At 39.2% G+C, this 12,635-nt stretch overlaps 1 protein-coding gene across 1 annotated transcript in view; it reads left to right on the top strand.

The window, feature by feature from the left end:
• The window catches only part of PDE11A (phosphodiesterase 11A), a 390,916-nt gene that overhangs the window by 249,655 nt on the left and 128,626 nt on the right, over positions 1–12,635 (top strand). The window contains exon 10 of the mRNA XM_044242405.1: positions 6,977–7,027. Coding sequence (XP_044098340.1) covers positions 6,977–7,027 — 51 coding nt within the window. The remainder of the gene's footprint in view (positions 1–6,976; positions 7,028–12,635) is intronic.

Here is a 12,635-nt window from a genome sequence, read left to right as displayed (position 1 = left end):
CCATTAGAAAGCAAGCAGTTTCTCAGTTTCTACTTAAGTAGAGAAACTACTTGTTTCTACTACTTAACAGTAGAAACTGATGATCTCCGTTTCTACGCCTTCATTTCGTGGAAGTATCTGTGAAGCTTGTCATCCTTTTGTTAAGAAATCCTCGAGTCTGGTTCCTCACTGAGAAGGCACTTCCGTTAGGTCATTCCAAGTAAATGGAAGTTCTTTTCCTTATGGGTCGTCATCATCCTTGGCTGGAAGCCTATGGCTGCTAGCAAATCTTCTTTATTTCTATGGAGCTCATCAACATAAATTATTTGGGACTTTACTTTGGATTGGCTTAACTTAACTCAGATATGCTTAGTTTCTAAATGCCACCACGTGCCACTTTTGCCACCAGAGCCATAAACACTTCAGTAAATATTTACGCCCTACCTTTCTGCCCGAGACAGCCAGTCTGGGGCTTCAGCGAGGGCTGTGTTCCTGCTCCCTGTTAAATACTTCTTTATAGTTGTGCTCCTCTCAGCCAGTATCTGTAATGGTCCATTTCTCATTTTAGGAGCAAATGACTGCCCAGATCTACAATAAATTAACATTCAAAACTATTGATGTGAGAGATTTGCTGTCAGCTACTCAAGGGCAGTTCCTGGGAATTCAAGGCGAGCACTGGCTCTGGTCTTGAACCGCGTTTGACAGAGGGCAAGGCTTGGTCGTGTTTCGTAGCTGGGTTCATTGTTTTTCTTTTGAAATGTAGTTAATTCTGTTTTCCCACTGTAAAAGCTCCACACAAAAACATGAGTTCTTTACACTCTTGTTCATGGGTCTGATGATTGCTTTATCTTGCTTTTCCTGCATTTTTTGTTTCTTTGTTTTGATAAGAGCAAGTTCAATCCAAAAGCTAATTGTAGTTGGTGGGGTTTGCAAATAATAACTTATTTTTGGAGCTATTAAGATTTCTCAAGTTAGAGTTCACCAGCTCTAACTAGTCACTAGTTAGAGTCACTAGTGTTTACTTGAGAAATTTTCTAATTTAATACAAACACACAAGATAAAACCATCTGGGATGGAAATTTTCTTGTGAAAGTTTAATATTTGTCAAGTGTTCTGTGGATCAGTTTTGTACATAAGCTTTATACAAATTTATTTAGCTGTCAAAAAAATTGACAAGTGAGTGTGTTATGGCTAAACTCATAACCTAACAATGTTCATCACAGAGAAAATATTTATATAATTAAGATTTGTGAAGGCTTCTTTCTTAAAACTACTACAATGCATTCATAGTAAAGCATTTTTACTAGGCCAAAGATATTACCACTCAAAAACCAATACCTAGATCTTGACATGAAATACACAGCTGATGGAATTCTTATAAAATTAATAGAGTCTGGACTCATGGAAGAAGTGCTCACTTATCCAAGAGGGTCTGACAATAGTAGTTAAAAAAAAAAACAAAAACATAATTCTTGGGGTGTCTGTGTGGCCCAGTCGGTTAAGTGGTCAACTCTTGATTTTCGCTCAGGTTGTGATCTCAGGGTCGTGTGATCCAGCCCCACCTCCAGCTAGGAGCTTAGTGCAAGTCTGTTTAGATTCTCTTTCCCACCCCTTTGTCCCCAGGCCCCTGCATGTGCTCTCACACACACACACTCTCTCTCTCTCTCAAATAAATGAATAATCTTAAAAATATATATATAATTCTTCATTTGCAACAACATGGATGGACCTCAACAGTACTGTGCTAAGTAAAGAAGTCAGACAGAGAAAGACAAATTCCATGTGATTTCAATTACATGTGGAATATAAAAAAAAGGCAAAACAAAACAAATGAGCAAAAAACCAAACACTCTTTTAAGTATTGAGAACAAACTGGTGGTTACCAGTAGGAAGGGAGTAAGAGAATGGACAAAATAGGTGAAGGGATTAAGAGGTACAAACTTCCAGTTATAAAATTAAAAGTCACAGAAATGAAAAGTATAGTATAAGGAATATATTCAATAATATTATAATAACATTGTATGGTAACTATACTTATTGTGGTGAGCATTGAGTAATGTGTAGAATTGTTGAATCAATATGTTGCACACCTGAAACTAATATAACATGTCAATTATACTTGAATAATCATTTTTTTTAAAAAAAGAAAAACCTCCAGGCCATGTCTATTTATCTATCTATCTACCTATAAATATATATATTATTCTTAAATTTGATTCTCAACAATAGAAATTTGCCTGATCTTTTAGTCTTTAGTCATTAGTTGTGCCATATGGTGTCATATATGTGTATATATATATATACACATATATATGTATGATTCTCTTTCGAATATTTTGAATATTTGCTATGCTAAAAGTAATCAGGAATTACTTTTGTTTTATTTTCTTCAATGGCATCCATCCATAGATTTGTCACAAGATCTTAGATTAATGGGGTTATTTGGCATTGCTAAAAGTATTCCAGACTCAAGGCATTTGATAGGTTTGCCAAATAAAATACTGGGGGAAAAAAGTCACTGGGAGATATTGTGGGGTGAGGGTGGGGGAAGAACATGAATATTCTGAGATGTGGCTTTGAGTTTTCCATATTTGTTTCTAGCCTTTTAATTTGGAATAAGTAGAAGTAGGGTTTCTAGGTAAAAACACAAGACGCCTAGTTAAATTTGAATTTCAGATCAATAACAGCATTTTTAGTAACAGTATGTCCCCAATTTTGCAAATATTGATTGTTGATCTGAAATTCAAATTTAACTGGGTAATCCTGTATTTTTATTTGCTAAATCTGGCAACCCGACCTACATGGCTCAGTTTATGCTTTAAGATGTATTATGATTTCACTAATGGAAAGATAGGCATTAAGGCCACTCATAATATAAGCAGTGAAGCATTATGGGAAATGGAGAGCTTCTTTTAAGATCATTTTATTTTATTTTATTATTTATTTATTTATTTATTTTAATTTAACAGACAGAGATCACAAGAAGGCGGAGAGGCAGGCAGAGAGAGAGGGGGAAGCAGGCTCCCTGCTCAAGCAGAGAGCCCGATGCAGGACTCGATCCCAGGACCCTGGGACCATGACCTGAGCCGAAGGCAGAGGCTTAACCCACTGAGCCACCCAGGCGCCCCAAGATCATTTTATCTTTTACCCCTTGATTCACCAAAGTATCAGGCACACTCCTAGGGACAGGCTATCCATGGGGGACCCAAACCAGACCTGATCCTTCTGAGTGTTTCCAGTATAGTGGGGGAAGCAGGTGATGAACAAGCTCACTAATTACGCCAACTGTGGTAAAGTGGTGTGAAGTGGACAAAAGTCTTTCTCTGTAATAATTGTCTGCTTCACTGATTCAAACAGTTTCAATTAAGTGGAGTTAATGGCTCCTTTTTTTTTTTTTTTTTTAATAATAAAGGTTGTGGGCAAATTTGCTTTAAACAAGGTGAGTGGGTGGTGTGCCCTGAATACTACAAGCCTGGCTAAGCACCATCTGGTGGTAGAGATTTTGAATTTCAGCTTGAATTTTTGTGGAATTTTCTTTGTTAAAGTAAAGATAAATTTTGAAGATTAAATCTGCAAAGAGAGACTTGTAAATTGTAAGAAATGTTAATGACATCCAAATTAAAGTTACCAGAATAAAACTGAACTAAAAGAACAAAATCCATTCAGTTATTTTTGCATTGAAAATATCTATAAGTACTTATGATCCAATGAAAATAATACTAGGATGACACAATACTCTACCAAATACTTATATGACAGAAGTGTAATTAAATATTAATACAAGAGCTGTAAGTTGACTATTTGTGTGCCAACCATTTGACACGTATTATCCCATATAACCTTCCTAAGAACTGAGTGAGGTACAGGACCACATCATAGAAGTTTCCCCATTAGAAAATATTTTGGCTTTTAATAACCAAACCTCATAGAACATATTTCCTTCTCAATACAGCATTTTTTTTAAAGACTTTATTAATTTGACAAAGGGAGAGGAAGAGCACAATCAGAGGGGGCTGGAAAGGGGGAAGCAGTCTCCCCACCAAGCAGGGAGCCCAATGTGGGCCTCAATCCCAGTACCCTGGGATCATGACCTGAGCCGAAGGCAGATGCTTAAGGACTGAGCCACCCAGGTGCCCCTTCAATACATTTTTGTGCCTTTGTTTATATTGGGAAAAAATATACTTCCTGAAAACTGTAATTTTTTTAAACAAAATGAGGTGTAGGAAAAATTTCGATTTACATTGCCGATAGACTTGGTCTAACATCCAAATCATGTGTAGACAGACATGTTGGGAACCACACAGAATTTAACAATGAGGCTATGCATCTCGGTTGTCCCTGCTGCTAAGAAAGACGACTCCTCCCGATTTGTCACCATAGACTGCTAATATTTAGCTCTTGTTTTTGCTTCATAATATCTGATAATGTGTCGCCTCCCAAAGATGAGAAGTTGTTGAGAAAACTATGGGAAAAGAGGCAAGTGATCAAAGTGCTGACAATGGGAGAGAAAATTCTACTGAATAGAGAGCAATGTTTGATTAAGACATTTTGGTTATTATCAGAAGATAAATACTTGAAGCAATTTATAACCTAACATTTTTTTGTTTCATACATACAGATTCATTTTACTGTGTTTTCATTAAGTTTTAGGAAGCCCCGGTAGCTTTTATCATGTATTATAATTTTTTTCAATGAAAAATAATGGAAAACAGGCTCCCTGTGGGTGTTTTCAGGTGGAACCTGATTTTCAAGAAGATTACTGGTGTTAAGCAAGAGATACCTGGGATCAAGCCCCACATTGGCCTCCCAGCTCAGTGGGGAGTCTGCTTCTCCCTCTACCCCTCCCCCCTGCACATGATCCCTCTTTCTCTCTCAATAAATAAATAAAATCTTTTAAAAAAAGGAATGGGATTTGTAGCATGAAACATACAACGTGTATAAAGTATGTGTGTGTGTATGCCTTGTAACATACTAACACTGACTTAAGCAAATGTGTGTATATTTGTCTTACATAACAAAAAGTCTGAGGCAGGGCAGTCCAGGGCCAGACTCATTTCTCTCTCCCATTCTGCTCTACTATCCATTACAAAGCATCGCTCACACTCATAGTGGTCACCTGACAGACACCAGATTTTGCTGCACCCCAAACCTTGCAGCTGTTTTTCAGAGAAGAAAAAGGAAAAAGGCAGCCAGCCCCACCCTTCCCACTTGTATTTCACATTCCCACTCCTCATGACTGGCCTAGCTACAGGGAGCCGTGAATTTAAGCCTCTGAATCATAAGTTACAATGAGCTTATTACCACAGAGCCTGAGGTCCTGCTGACCTGAGGCATCATCAGCTGTGGTTTGGCTGTGGCTGTGCTCTTCATTTTGGGACCCTGGCTGAGGGAGCAGCCCTTCTGGGGGGCCACACGCTTCCCACCGTGGAAGGGAGCAGGAGATGGCAGAACCATGTGATGGCTCTTACAGACTGCTCAAAAACAGTATCTGTCACTTTTTCCCACAAGGCATTGGCTAAATCTAGTCATATATTAAGGCTGTCAGGAGGACAGAGAAATATAATCCTCTTACAAAAAACATCACAGATGCTTGGGCATATCAATATAATCTTTCCTATGTGATAAAAGCAAGTTAGTGAGACTGGACCAGAAATGGAAGTTGAGTCAGCCGTCTGTAGTGTCTGCCACGGTTCACACACACACACACACACACACACACACAAGCGTGCACGCACACACACCATCCACAACATTTTTATTTATTTATGTTCCAGAGTATTCCACAGAGCAAGTATTCATGTCCTTTGGGAACTGTGGTCTTGAGTCACATCATGTCCCTTTGACAAAATAACTACCTATAAAAACATCCTGACTTAAAATACTTAGCCTTTAATGGGGACTACAGTTCCATTCAGCATTATAGTAGATTCCTTTGCAATTGCATAAGTAACAATCTGTGTCACAGTTATTGGAAATTTTGTGTACATTAAAATCCACTGTTGAAGACAGTCTCTTCAGTAAATGGTGTTGGGAAAACTGGACAGCTACACACAAAAGAGTGAAACTGGACCATTGTTTTACACCATTTACAAAAATAAATTCAAATTTGATTAAAGATTTGAATGTAAGACCTGAAGCCATAAAACTCCTAGAAGAAAACACAGGCAGAGAAACTTTTTGACACCGGTCTTAGCAATATTTTTTTGGACCAGTCTCCTCAGGTAAGGGCAAAAAAAGCTAAAATAAACAAATGGGACTACGTCAAGCTAGAAAGCTTCTGCACAGCAAAGGAAACCATCAACAAAACAAAAAGGCCGCCTACTGAATGGAAGAAGATCTTTGCGAATCAAACATCTGATACTTGGAACCTAAAAACAAAACAAAAGAACAAATGAAACAGGGGCGCCTGTGTGGCTCAGCCTGTGAAGTGTCTGCCTTCCGTGCAGGTCATGACCCTGGAGTCCCCGGATCGAGCCCTGCTGCCCTGTCCCCAACTCTTTCTCTCTCTCAAATAAATAAGTAAAATGTTAAAAAAAAAAAAAAAAAAAAAAAGGAACAAATGAAACAAAACAGAAACAGACTCATAGAAACAAGAAACAAACTTCTGGCCACCCTAAAGGGGAAGAGTTGGACAGGGGGAGGTGCAGATGAAATAGGTAAAGAGGATGAAGAGATCCAAACTTCCAGTTAGAAAATTAAATCCTGTGATACAATGTGCAGCATAAGAAATACAGTCAATACCATTATAATAACTTCATGGTGACAGATGGTAACTAGATTTATCATGGGCATCATTTTGTAATGTGTGAGAGTATCAGATCATGATGATGTATACCTGAAACCAATAGGATATGGTATGTCAATTACACTTCAATTAAAAAATCCACTATTGTCAAGGTGATATAATGAACTGTGTTTATTTATAAGCCAGGAGAATTTCAGAGAATAGTCATGTCTAGGTATTAAACAGTTTGCTTTCCCTTTTCTTCTGAATTAGGTGCTGTCATACCATGCAACATGTTCAAAAGCCGAAGTTGACAAGTTTAAGGTAAGTAAGCAAAGTGTGCCATGCTAGTACGTAACGTTAAGCTCCACACAGCATTCTGACCAGTTGTCACTTGCCTCTGTAGAATCGTTCCTGCCCACTAGGTATTAGGGAAAAGAACTGGACAAAGGTGTGTTTGAATATTTCAGTCTTAGAGGGGAAAAGGGACTTACATATATAACTGAGTAGCCCCTTCATGATCATTTAAATGACCCAGTATTTATTTCTTTCCATTTGTTAAGTAAGTGTGATAGTAGAAAAAAATCTGTGTAATATTATGAGAATCGGGATACCTGGCTTTAACATTCGTTTTTCCTCCAAATTTCTGTTCACTTAAAATCTGTATACTTTCATCTGTAAGAATAAGTGAAGAGATTAGGATAATACTAGCTAACATTTGCCAGCTGCTTACTATGGACCACAATACAGAGCATTTTACCTATATAATTCCTTGGAGTTTCCTAACCCTGTGAAGTACATAGTCATACAGATGAGTCAATTGAGGCATGGAGATAGTAAGTAGACAGGCCAAGGTCAAATGATTGTAAGGGGTAGAGCCAGGCAATCTGGCCCTGAAACTGGAGTTCCTAACCACCGTGTTCATTGCTGTTCAGTGGAAGCTTCTTTCAGCTCCAACATACGGTAAGTCTGTGAATGAGTCTTACATATTCTATACCTTTGTTTTTTTAAGATTGTATTTGTAAGTAATCTCTACCACCAACAGGGGGCTCGAACTCACAACCCTGAGATCAAGTCACATATTCCAGCTGAGTCAGCCAGCCACCCTAGATATTCTTTTTCATCTCGGTCACCACCATTCTCGTAAAGGCAGCACCAGAATTCTTGTTCCTTGCCCTGCGTTTCTATCCAGTCGTGGTTAAAATGTGAGGGTGTGGGAGACCTGAGTTTCCTCCCTTTTGAAAGCTTTGGTCTCTGCCTTTTTAAGTGTTTAAGGAGGTTCAGAATGATCAGCTTAGCAAACACAACAGTAAGAAAGATAGTGTTTTGTATTGTGGTATTTGTATGTAATAACCCTTGGTGGCTACTCTTCTAAGAGTTTCCTTTACATACAGATGCATTCATCTTCCCAGGAACAATGGTCCAGAGCATCAGATCTTTAGAGTTGGGGCACACGAATAAAGAAAGGGGATAAGGGGAGACTCCAAACTCAGAGTGGGGATGAGGGGACTGCTCAGAAGGGCAGGGAGTAGCACACTGAGCTTGGGTGCAAGCCAGCTGCACGGGCTCCAGCCAGGGATATATGGTGTCCTTGGCTCAGTGAGAGGCTTAGGAAAAGAGCTGCAGGAAAAGAGTGACCCAGACCAGGACGGACATGCTGGCAGCAAAGAGGTGACAGCTGATAGCAGAAGGAGGAGATAGAACACCCCAAACTGTGGCAGTCAGGGCCTGTTGTTAGGGAGATAAACATCTTGCGTATCAGCTAGAATGTGAATGTCGTCCAGGTATCCCTTCCTGTATGTTGCGTTCACTGCTCTATCCCTACGGTTCTGGGAACACGGTGACACTTAGTAAATATGTGTTGGATGGAGGAAGGAAGGAAGGTAGGAATCCATAAAGCATTAGTGTTCTGTAATTCAAGACAATTATTCATTAAGAATATGTTAAAACCATGGTTACCTATGATTATTTTTTGTATCTTCTATATATTTTATAAGTATGTCCATGAAAAGTAGGTACAGCTTTTGTACTTTAATAAAGTTTAGATACCTAGAAACCCAATTTAGGGAAATAACTTGCCACCAATATTTTACTGTTCTTGCTGTTTTATATGTTTACTGTTATTTTATTATCATCATTGCTAAAATAAGGAAAGGACCAGCGGGGAGAAAGACAGTAAGGCTTACAGTGGGACAGATACAACTGCGGGAGCTATTTGATGGGACACGTACAGAGGCACAGCAGGTCAAAATCGATAGCTGTGCACCCTCTAAACATACTGCCCTTTGTTCGGCTTTAATTCTTAATTCCATAGAGTAAGGAAAACACCGCTGTCTTGGAGTTTGCCAGGCTTTTCTATTGTTAGCTGGAAAACATACTAAAAATAGGAAGTATTTAAATTTGAGATCAAAGGGTTATTTCATCTTAAAATTATCAAGAATGTTAACTTAACTGATTTATTCCAGATTTTATCCTGAAAGATATTGGTAAGTATCTTATTACAATGTAATTGAGATATAGTAGATAATTTCAACCTAATGGCTTTCTTTTTCCTGATATACAAAGTAAACAAAACATTACCATAATTGGTGGCTGATGTCATAACTGCAGCAATAACATTAAAATGTAGTCAGCTTAAAATAATCCTGCACATAGACACTGAAAGTATTTACTGAAATTTCACACTGGAGTGTGTGTAGTGGCAGTTTCCTAACATTGTAGCTAAATAGAAGTAAATAAATGCTTTGTTTTGACCCAAATGTACAGATAAACCAAGCTTGCATTCGAATATATTGTAACCTCTGCTACTTAGAATAATTTTTTAACAGAGATAGTAAAGAAAACAGAGAGAGATTTGAAATCTGGAATCAGAGTTATCCATAAAATTTCATCATTTCAGGATGGCTGAGTCAATATATTAGGTTATGTGCAGCTGGGCCAAGGTATTGATCAGTGATTCAGAGATGAAGTCAGGGTTTGGAAGGAAATACCATCCTCTGATGCTGACAAGGACCTGGAGGTCAAATACACACTTACATAAGCCAGACTCCGGTAGCAGCCCAAACCGTGCCACAGCTGGGATTCAGATATGTTGAGAACACCACTGAAAAGGGGTTGTTTACACAAGAGACTGGGAGGCCTCCTGGTTAAGAACACTTGTTAGTGGAAATCGAGGCCACAGGCCTCAGTGTCTAAATGATTTCAAGTTCAGCGTGCAGTTTGTCTCTTGGATTTGTCCCTTACCCCAGCCTCCTATAGATACATCTTCTCAGCTAAAAATGTGAATGGAAAGGTATGGACCTCAGTACAGTTTCAGGGCAATGAGTGACCCCGAGAGCATGAGGGTTCCAGAGTGCGGACAGAACGCAACAGAAAGTGGCAGCCCAAGAGAAAGGAAGCATATAGACCAGAGGGAAGGTACCTTCTATCAAAATGACCAGCAGAAGCTGAAGGAGTCAAGGCAGGCTAAGTGGTCACATTTTAAGGATAAGTAAGGTATACATACCCTGAGAACTCTCAGAAATAAGTAGGAGAGATGGAAATCCCATAATATTGGAGAGTACAATACATACCATTAATTACTTTCAATTCACTACCATTTGTACTCCTCGGTGGGATAGTTTCAAGGAACATAGATTTCACAGATGACAAACCTATAGCCAATCTTTAATAATCATTAATGCGAGGCTAATATCACCTTACCTTTTTTCATATCTTGTCTTCCTATTCCATACCTGTCTGTGTTTGTGGATTTCTTTTCCTATTGTACAGTGCCAGGGTAGAGGGAAAAGATGTTTTCATTTCTGTTTTGTTTTGTTCTATTAGCTCCATTTCTCCTGTTGGGAAAAGTCTCTTCACGGGTGAGTGGTGGTGGGTAGATGAAGGGTGGTCAAAGTGTGAAAAACATTCTAGAACTTTTCATGGATTATCTAGCCAGAATAAGTAAATGAAACAACATTTAGTTGCTCATCTAAGAATGTCAGAACCTAAGCTGATTTTTGTGGTTCTGATATATTATTTACACTTTGGGAAACAGTCTTTTTTGGAGAGTCATCTAAACACAAAAAGATCACAGAACTTCCTGGAACTAATGAATTAAATTTTTCAAAGCCTGGTTGAGGTTATAATGTTAATAATTTGTCCTTTATGGGCTGGTTGCCCTGTGCATCGAATGAGGAAATGAAAGAATGGTTTTTATCCTCATTAACATTTACTGATCTTCCTTGAACTTGAAATAAGAAAGGTGTGACCAGAAAATTTGTGCAGATTTTAGTGCCTGTTTATATCTCTTGTGCTCTGTGCTAACGGGAATAATGTATAAAGACCATATTGACAATTAGATCTCTTTGAAGATGACTGGTTTAAAGGCTTTTAATAACCTAAAGATGCCAGCTGTGATAACATAAGAAAATGAGTTTAGCACACCAATTATATGCTCCTGTAATTTTATGCACTTTCCTAAGATTCCAATGCGGTGGACAGACCAAACAGTTACCACTATATACGCCAGTTTACCAATTAAAATCAACTCATGGATATTCCTGTGTTATATTGCCACCTTTTATCATCCCTTCTTTCAATTCCAAACTGCATGGGTTATGGCTGCAATCAGAGATGAACTCGTTTACGGCACCATTTAACTGCCTCAGTAATTAAACACCGATAACTCATGTTGGGTGTTTGGGCTTGGACTACCTCTTGCGTATTTCAAGTTATCAATGTTAATGCCTCGACCACAAATTAACATCCTGGTAAAGTAAATAAAATAAAGTGCCCAAGAAGAGGTACCCCCTGTGGCCTTTATGTACCAAAAGAAGAATGGCCACATCAAAAATAGCCTCTTAAAACCTCCTCTGTAAGACAGTAGGTAGGGGACAGACTGGACAATGGGATGGGGTGTACTAGGCTTTTTTTTTTTTTTAAGTAATTAAGTTTGAATAGACACCTTTGATCCGTGAAATAGTCAAAGGTTATCGTAAGTCCTGACAGTTGTGCGGGTAGATGTGTCTGTCATAGGTCCTACACGAGGGTCCCTGCACAAGGAGGAAGGTGTTGGGGCTCACCCTCACTCGGCTGGTCAAGGAATGGGTTGCCTCTTCTCGACTGAACTCCCAATGGATGCACCTTTGTCTAATTGCACAGAGGCAGAACATGTGCTGCCTACTTCCCCACCAGCTCTATTTTCAGAGCTGTGGAAATAGTCCAGTCCTTGCACTGGCCTCTTGCAGAGGAAAACCTCACGTAGACAGAGGGTAACAGCGTGGCACTTACCCTAACCCAAGTATCTGAGGGTTTTGAAGGGGCAGGGGGTGGGAGGTTGGGGTACCAGGCGGTGGGTATTGGAGAGGGCACGGATTGCATGGAGCACTGGGTGCAAAAACAATGAATACTGTTACGCTGAAAATAAATTTAAAAAAATTTTAAATTAATTAATTAATTAATTAAAAAAAAAAAAAAAGCTGCCCTCACAGCAGTCTAAATGGAACTTGGGAATCATCTTACACCTAACCTAGCTGGTCTCCTCTCTTGTTCCCCACCTCTTGACTTGAGGGCGTTGTTGTTACCTTAAATAGTATCTATGCCAAGTTTAATTTCCGAGATTTTTTTTTTTTTTATCATCAAGTGAGTTCTTGAACCTTCAGCAGGAAACTGGCTGCAGGGGAAACCTCTGGGAATCTGCATCCAAAAGGGCTTGTCCTGCTCCTGTGGCAGGAGGCTGAGCTGGGCAGCCTGCATTGCTTAGGACATGTCCATAAATCCGTGGGGTGCTTTGTGTCCAAATTCCCGCATGTTCATATGGGCTTCTCTTTATGAACTGTCTCTTCGAGGAATGCTAGGTCAGATAAAAGATAGTTACACTGTGGGTGCCTGAGTGGCTCAGTGGGTTAAGCCTCTGCTTTTGGCTCAGGTCATGATCTCAGGGTCCTGGGAT

This window comes from Neovison vison, chromosome 3, assembly GCF_020171115.1.
Source record: "Neovison vison isolate M4711 chromosome 3, ASM_NN_V1, whole genome shotgun sequence".
Taxonomy (NCBI): Eukaryota; Metazoa; Chordata; class Mammalia; order Carnivora; family Mustelidae; genus Neogale; species Neogale vison.
This window is presented reverse-complemented; position numbering and strand designations above follow the sequence as displayed.